The sequence below is a fragment of the Nymphaea colorata genome, chromosome 12, assembly GCF_008831285.2.
Source record: "Nymphaea colorata isolate Beijing-Zhang1983 chromosome 12, ASM883128v2, whole genome shotgun sequence".
NCBI classification, from domain to species: domain Eukaryota; kingdom Viridiplantae; phylum Streptophyta; class Magnoliopsida; order Nymphaeales; family Nymphaeaceae; genus Nymphaea; species Nymphaea colorata.
In genome coordinates this window covers 4237232-4245568 of record NC_045149.1, presented here as the reverse complement: position 1 = coordinate 4245568, position 8337 = coordinate 4237232, and the positions used below count along the sequence as shown (strand labels likewise).

At 36.3% G+C, this 8337-nt stretch overlaps 1 protein-coding gene across 1 annotated transcript; it reads right to left on the bottom strand.

Annotated features, from left to right (window-relative positions):
- Positions 1–218: 218 nt before the first annotated feature.
- Positions 219–6754, bottom strand: LOC116266224 (short-chain dehydrogenase TIC 32, chloroplastic-like). Its single transcript, XM_031647348.2, has 8 exons — positions 6337–6754; positions 5014–5245; positions 4831–4910; positions 4058–4211; positions 3784–3862; positions 3529–3613; positions 712–758; positions 219–625 (listed from the first exon to the last, which is right to left on the bottom strand). Exons 1-8 carry the CDS (start codon positions 6530–6532, stop codon positions 467–469), a joined length of 1032 nt encoding a protein of 343 aa, XP_031503208.1. The 5' UTR covers positions 6533–6754; the 3' UTR covers positions 219–466.
- Between the last annotated feature and the right edge of the window lie 1583 nt (positions 6755–8337).

Genomic DNA, 8337 nt, shown 5'->3' with positions numbered 1-8337 from the left:
AAATCAGCTTTCCCATGAGTACTTCAAGATTCATACTATTCTAATTTTACGAAATGCATCTGTGTCATTCAACTGAACTTCATTTCAGTATTTTTTTAAGCATACTAAAAAGCTGTAATTTTCAAATGTCATAATTTTTTATGATACAGAAATGATTTAATGAGCACGCTTGCCTGTTTCGCATGCAAGCAAAAAATAAATAAAAGAGAAATGGGATGTAAATAAACTGGTAGCAAGCTACGTTCCAAAATGCCGAGTTCACAAAGTCGAGCATACTTGTGTCTTTCAATATGGCAAACAAAGTGAAGAAAGACATTATTTCTGCATCTCTCTCTCTCTCTCTCTCTCTGTGTGTGTGTGTGTGTGTGTGTGTGTGTGTGTGTTTGCAAGTGGACAAGAGAGCTAGTTATCAAAAAGTTGGAATCATGTCTTTGGATAGCATGCATAATCCAGCATAGAAGAAAGTTCACTGGATCAACTCCATACTGAACTCCCAGAGTTTCTTTGCCAGCTCTGTGTCTTTGGCAAGCATACTTGACTCTGCTTCATTGCTATCAGCGAAGTACTTGCCCGTTACGCCTTGCATTTGAGGATTCAATGCAACATAACATGTTGTTGCTGCCCCCTGTGGAAACAATTCAATGTAAGACACGTTTGTTGAAAGACGTTCTTTTCTTAAAAGAAAGCAGAAAAGGAAATGTGCAGCTGCACCTGTTGCACACTTTTCATGGTAAATCTGTTGATCACTTGAGCAATGCCTGCAATAGAGTAGAAACAATTAATCACCTTGAAGGAAACATTCATCTACGCTGAAGAGTGGCAACCAAGTGCAAAATTTCAACTAAAAGTTTTGTCAGACCAACAAACTAACCCTACCTTAGGTAAAGGTCCAGCTATAGAACTGAGCTCTATCACTTCAAAAATATTAGCTATACAATAGATGCATTAAATATATCGTGTACTTCAAACTAGAGTTTGGTGGATGCCACCGATTGTAGAATCCTTTGTCTTTGGCTTTCAGATGGGTACTATGATATCCTATGTCACATGAGTGCGGGGTGCAGGTGCCGGTGCGACGTATCCCCAAAAAATTTGGGTGCGAGGGCGCGGCGATGGTGTATATGTATAATATGTTTATTATATATATATATAAATGTATGTATTCATAATATTTATAATTTTTAGCTTGTTTCTTATCTTAATCTGTCCTTTCTTTTTACTTTTATTACTATACATAAAGAAATAAAGGGACAAGGAGAAGAAGAAAAAAGAATTGATAATATTTTGAACTTGCATAAGAAAGGATGTGGTTGGGGTGCGTGTCGGAGCTGCACTAGCACTAGCACCAACACCAGCGTCGTGTTGACATGGGTGTGGCCCCTTTTTTGAAGAGTCCTTGTGACATAGATGATATCTAGATGAGTCTAGTACATCTGTTATGTCCAACACTGTCATCCTTACCGACCTGGTACGGTTTGAGTACAGTAAAAAAACATATTAGGTATGGTCAACATACCCAGGACCGTAACCATGCATCTTAAGAATTGGTAAAAGTTGATCAAGTTTTTTTCTGTCCAAAATTTAGGGCTTTTCAACACTATTTAATACGGTAATAATAAAAGGTTAACTTTATATTTAATGTTGTAATAATGAAGATGTCATAATGAATGTTAACCGCATATGTAATGCTATAATAATGAAGATTAACCAAAAAGAAGCTAAAGGAGAGAGAGAGATAGACAGCCCAATTTAGGAACCTACTACATAAAAACTGTATTAATGGGCTATATTAATGAATGTTAACTACATATTTAATGCTATACTAAAGAAGGGGTGTAATAAAGGGGAGGGAGAGATAAACAGCCCAATTTTCAAACCTACTACATAAAAAGTGCATTAGTGAGGGGATTTGATGAAAATTTTCTGTATTTTGATTTCTAAATAACTTCAATATAACTTCTAAATAAAACTTCCATCATAAAAAATAAATTTCTCATAAGTTTTAAACAACTAAACAAGTAAAAACCAGATACAAAAAAAAAATACAAACAAACTATTTATATACATCTGTACCCCCATACCGATTTTTTTGAAAATGCTTTGAACCCATACCCATACCTATGTGACATAGGTCCAACATCGACCAGTGAAAAGGCAAGAAGTCCTCCATCATATAAGTAGAAAAACAAGCAAAACCTAGGAAAATTTTCAATGTATAAATGTGAAGGGAAAATATCAACGTGGTCAACAAGGGTTAGATCTTATAGGCCATAAATTACTTCTTTCTAAAAATTCAAGAAAAAAATCATAACAACCAATCTGTCAAAAAAATTAAGATGCAATCATGATACAAAAATGTTGTATTAGGGAAAAAGGAAAAAACAAATTGCTCCAACCATCAGTGAGGAAGTAGCACTTCTAAGTTCATGAGGACCCATTTTGGATAACAAATGCAAAGGAAAAAGATTGACGCGATGTAGAAGTGGTTATATCTCATAGGCCATAAATTAGTTCTTTGCCACAAGCTTTCTTTCCAACAAATCAAGAAAAAATTCATACGAACCAATCTGTGAAAAACATTAGGATGCCATCTTAATACAAAATGGAAATATTAGAAAGGAGAAAAACAAATTGCGCCAACCATCAATCAATAGTTGAACTTCCAAGTTGAAGAGGACCTATTTGGGGAATGTACTTCCACGACAAATAACTTAGTTAAACCATAAAGTTACTAAGGAAAACGTTGGAATAATAAAAAAATTAAAGAAAACAATAAAGTAGCACATATGGCATCCTTAAATCGGGAGTGTATCAAGTTGATTTTGTATCAACTCAAATTGGCCAAGTCAGTATGATTTTTGTAACACTGAATTTTGAGGTAAGGCATGAAGATTGAAATGATTTCTCAAGTCGTTAATGAGTTGCTGTGTGTCCTGTTCAAGCCAACTCGCCCACAGAATGAAGGCATCCCAAAATAGATAGAGGGGTGCAGGAGAAAAAATTATAGGACCCAACAAGCTGACACTGAACAGCTATACAAGAAAATCAGCTGTAAATATAAGGAAAAGTAGAAAAAGCTTGACCTGATAGTGATCAATTTTAGGTAAACTGACCATTCCTGCAATGCCTGTTTCTTGCTGAAGTATTCAACTTCTACATTCCACTAGAAACATGTGACTGAATGAAATCGGACACCTTCTTTGAAGATATATTGTATGATACATAAAAGCACAGTTTTGATATTAGAGAACAAATACTTGTTACAGGGAATAAATTACCAAGCTAGAACTGAAGTGGCAATCTCATAATAATATTCTGAAGGCACAGAATCAAACTAATACGAAAGGCAGCTGAAGGACTTCAGCAATTAAGTTAACACTGGGAAATTACAAAGTTTGAATGCAATAAGGAATAACTAAGAAAGCACATTATTAGGGGCATAGTCAAGTTAGCAACCAGTACCATACGTTACTTAATGACATCCTCAAAATTTAGATGACAAAAAAAAATGCAAGATAGAAAGCATACTGCTGAAGAGACCATGATGACGAAGAAGGTTAGTGGCGATTACTCCTGGATGTAGAGAATTAGCAGTTATATTTGCCCCCTCTTCCTGGTTCAAACAAGGGAAAGGCTGTGAAATTTCTAAGATGTAGAAATCAGTATCTATTTAATAAAAATTATAGAGATAACCTTAAACAAAAGTGTATATATGCAAACATTTACATAATATTCCCACGTTTGGGCTTTATCAAGCACCTCCTCAATTTAAGTAGAGGATACCTTGAGATGCCGAGAAAGCTCAGCAGCATGCAGTATATTGGCAAGCTTTGACTGTCCATATGCAGCCCAGCTACCATACCTGCACATTTGACAATATTAACAATGATGGAAACTTCAAGAACATCTATCTAGAAGTTCCTGAGATAAAGAGCAAGAATTTTACTTGAAAAACTATGTTGATGCAGACAAAATAGAAAACATGTTTCTGTTCTAGAGAAGTGAGATGATCATTAAAATAAACACAAAAAAAAGGAAAAGGAAAAAGGATATATACCTTGATTGATCATTGAGTTTATCAAACAGGATCCCCTCCTTATATGTCAATTTGTGTGCCTCAGAGGATACATTGACAATTCTTCCCTCAACCTTACTTTTATGAGCTGTCGTTTTCATTTTCTCCAATAAAAGGTCTGTCAAAAGAAAATGACCTAGCAAAAAGTAAGATGAACACTTGTTAACAAAGCATCCACTAACCCTGCATATTACAAAGAAAAGACTCATTCCGGCACAGTGCTAAAATACTGATGACCACTGGTATATAATTCTTCCATCTTATCAATTCAAAAAAGTAACCTTCATATTTCAATCGACAGTCAGGATCACATAACTAGGTTAGAAGGCAAGAGAAAATTCCCCGCACATTCAGCAATCGGGCTTCATCACTTATTTCAGTTTCTTAGTAGATAACCTCACCCTTATACATCTGTGGAGATTCATTTTCTTTCGATCATATAAAAATGGAGAAAAGGCCACCAGAAGAGAATGAGAGGATAAGGAACCAAAAGTCACATATAAATTAGACCCCATTAATAAGTAATAACTTCACAAATCAGACAGTGTTCACGTTTCCAGATGTCATACCAAAAAGATACTCTGATAAAGTAACTGTTTGCATAATCCATTCCATGAAAATATGAAACTTTCGAATCACATTAATCATATTTTATAAAACACACATTGAAAAATTTATTCCTCGCACTATCACATAGTAAAAATAAAACCTTATCCACACCTGCTTTAGCTATGGGCAAAACTTGATGTCAGTACCTATATGATTTGTGGCAAACTGAAGCTCAATTCCATCTTCAGAGAGAAGATATGGGGTCGCCATTACTCCTGCATTGTTACTTGAGACAAAATAACAAGAGGCAGCATGATTATTGAGCTACTAGAAAACAACAAAGACCACAAAAGACCAACGGCAACAATGATGCTGTTTTCCAGTCTTACATGAGAATGTTCAGTGGAAGATTTAAGGACTTGTAGTCTGATGCAAATTTCCTCACTGATGACTTGGAGGTAAGGTCTAGCTCCATGACATCAACTTTAGCAGTCGGGTTATCCTTGATGATAGCATCTTTCACATTTTTACCAGCATCCACGTTCCTGACTGCCATAAATACATGAACACCCCTCAATGCAAGTACTCGGGCTGTCTCAGTGCCAATTCCACTTGATGCACCTGCAGACATGAGAACCCCAAAAATAAAAGCTCAAACCAAAGCAACAACTAGTTTAACAAATCCACTAAATACAAATGTAGTGTCTGTATAATTTAGCTCACTTGGGGCATTGGAAACAAACCAGATAAACAGAAGGAAATGCTTCCTTAGTTTTATGGCATCCATTTTCAAAGATGAGGAATCTTACAACCTTTTCAATTTCAAGCATATTGTTGCTTTGAGACTTTTTGATTTATTATTTTTTCTTACGGCGTGTATTTAAGAAAGTGAAAACGTATGTTTACTGTGTCATATAGATACCATGTCCAAGCTAGAATGAAGAAACCTGTTATGGTCTTTCTCCTAAAGGTTACAACTGGAGTTTCTTTAGGACAAGTAGTATGCACGACCGCCTGGCACCTGGAGTTATTCACTTGGGAAAAGCTTACACCTCTCTCTCTCTCTCTCTCTCTCTCTATATATATATATATATATATATATATATATATAGAGAGAGAGAGAGAGAGAGAGAGTGGTGTTAGCTTTTCCCAAGTGAATAGCTCCAGGTGCGAGGCTTGATCTAAAGAAGACGGCCTGGAGTGACCAAACGGGTTTTAACTGCATATATGTCAGTTAAGACGACCTTACCAGAGGTTCACACCTCTGTTTCTTCATGATGGTAATCCTTCTCTTCACCTTCGATATACAGCTTGGCCGAACCATAAGCTTGCAACCACCAACCACAATTTAATTATCCTTCGCCGCACTTCAAAAGTAAGTATTTTACAGAATTAAACCCTTTAAATTTTTGCTGGAAAAAGCAAAAAGGATGCCTAAAAGTCAGTTTAGAAGCCATGAACTTCATTTACAGGACTTGCCAAAGGAAATAATGAACGAAGCACCACAGAAGTCTCCCCTTGCTTAATAAACAATGAAGAAAAAGCAAGCTTCTTACTGAATTTTTGTTCCAAGATCTCATTATGATAAAAAAAACTGTTAACATATAATGGCAGTATACATTGAACAACATCATATATCAAACTGAAAAGCAAAAAGGGAGCAAAAGGACAACAGAAGAAAAAGAAAAGAGGCATAAGAGGACGACACCCACCTGTGACAATGGCAACAAGGCTGCTCCCATCCACTCCTTGCGTCACCTCCTCTGCTGTAGAGCGCGCAGAGAACCCAGAAGGTCCTTTGAAGCCCAAAAACCATACCATTTTTTTGGCACTTTTTCTCTTCCTCTCTTCTACAAGACGTCGGGAAGAAGCCACTCTTTCCTTTCTACTTGTCAACAAAGTTTGCATTTATACACAGGCACAGGCGTTCGTCTACCCGTCTTGTTGGAACCACCAAAAGTTGACCACCACAGACCACACATTTCCACCAACAGATCCATTTGTTCCCACCTCCTGTGCAATAAATTTAGCGTCCCCCTCTTTCTCGTTTCTTGCATATCAGTTTTTTCATCTCTTTTACCTATTTTTCTCATTCTTCTCTCCCAGAAGGAGCAACTGGACAGGTAGCAAACAATAGTTGACGTTCGAGAACAAAGTAATAATAGCAATATGAAGCTGCAATCAATTGCTTCGCCTGCAAGGCGCCAGGGGAAGCGCCACTGCTTTTTTTTGTTTTCCTCTTAATTCTATGGGCGAGTCTGTGGAAAATTTGTCTTTACCTGATCATAGCCCGAAAGGTAGCGCAGCCCCAGTGAACAGACTTTTACGGCCCTCGTAGAAGTTGAATGATTTATAAACATCCACACATCATTTGAGTCTATTTTATAGATGACTCGTCATTTCAGTCTGTTATAGATGATGGGTCATCTATAATAGATTACAAATAAGCACCCGAATTAAATAACTAACTCACGGAATGCAAGATCCACAGAACTTGATTGACTGTTTTACTGTAGTTATGATCGTCTAAATTTTTCGGTATAGCCCTCATACGAAATGGGCCATTTATGAGAAAGACAAAAAAGAACTCTGGATTCTACTGTTCCCTATTAAATGCTGCCAAACAAATAAAGCAATTGAAATCACCCGGCTGCCTAATGTTAGGGAACGACAAATTTTTTTTAAAATGATCACTAAAAACATCTTCGAATGGAAGCATTAGCAATGGTTTATGATGTTCTTAACAACGGTCCATAGTAGTTTTTAGCACGATATTTAAATATTTAATCATCGGACAACATGCAACAAAGCTACTTTTCTTTTTCCCAAATAAATGGTTGAAAAAAAGGCTTTTCTTCTTGCTATGAAAAACCTACCTCCAATGGTCTGTAGTGAACAAATCTAAGGAACAAAACCTAATATTTTTTGCATTTGGTAACTAATATGTTTACAATCTAAAGGTATCCTTTGTAAATGCAGCTCAGCCAAGAGCGGTTTACCCCCCAAACACTCTCTTTCTCTTGCCAACTGATGGATAGTGTAACCGTTTGGGTTGGGTGGTGTGTTATGGTCATGTCCTCAATTAAAAACTTGGAGGGCGCTATCTTGATGGTATTGAGGAGTGTTGAGTTTAAGATTAGAGGTGTCATTATCGAGGCCAAGTAGACATGTTTTTCTTCTCTCTCTCTCCCTCTCTCCGAGATACACAAGAAGTGTATGCGAGATCCTTTTGCTAATACCATGTTTGGATAGAAGGAGAGGAAAGGAATGAGATGGAAAGGCTGGCATCTAATATGTTTGAATGACTAATTTAAAAAAAAAGGAAAAAAAATGAGAACTAAAAGCTGTGTGAGGATGCCAAGGAAAGGAAAGGATAATGAGGGAAAAGAAAGGATTCCTTAGTATATTTCCAATCACTCTAACACTTTGGATAGAGGGAAAGAGAGGAAACTTGAATAGAGAGGAAAGGAAATGGAAGAAAATGTATAGTTATAAAAGTTTGGTTAGATAGAAAGAAAAGAATGAAAAGAAATGGTTAAGATTGTGTTTGTTCAAACTATATAAAAGAAAGGAAAAGAAAGATATTAAATCTGTTTACAATAATACATATAACACTAACTTATTTTGCATCTTTCACTTCTTTCTCTAAATCAATAACTTACTGGAAACAAGTGTCATTGAACCAACTGATGAGTAAAGTAACTCCATGTGTA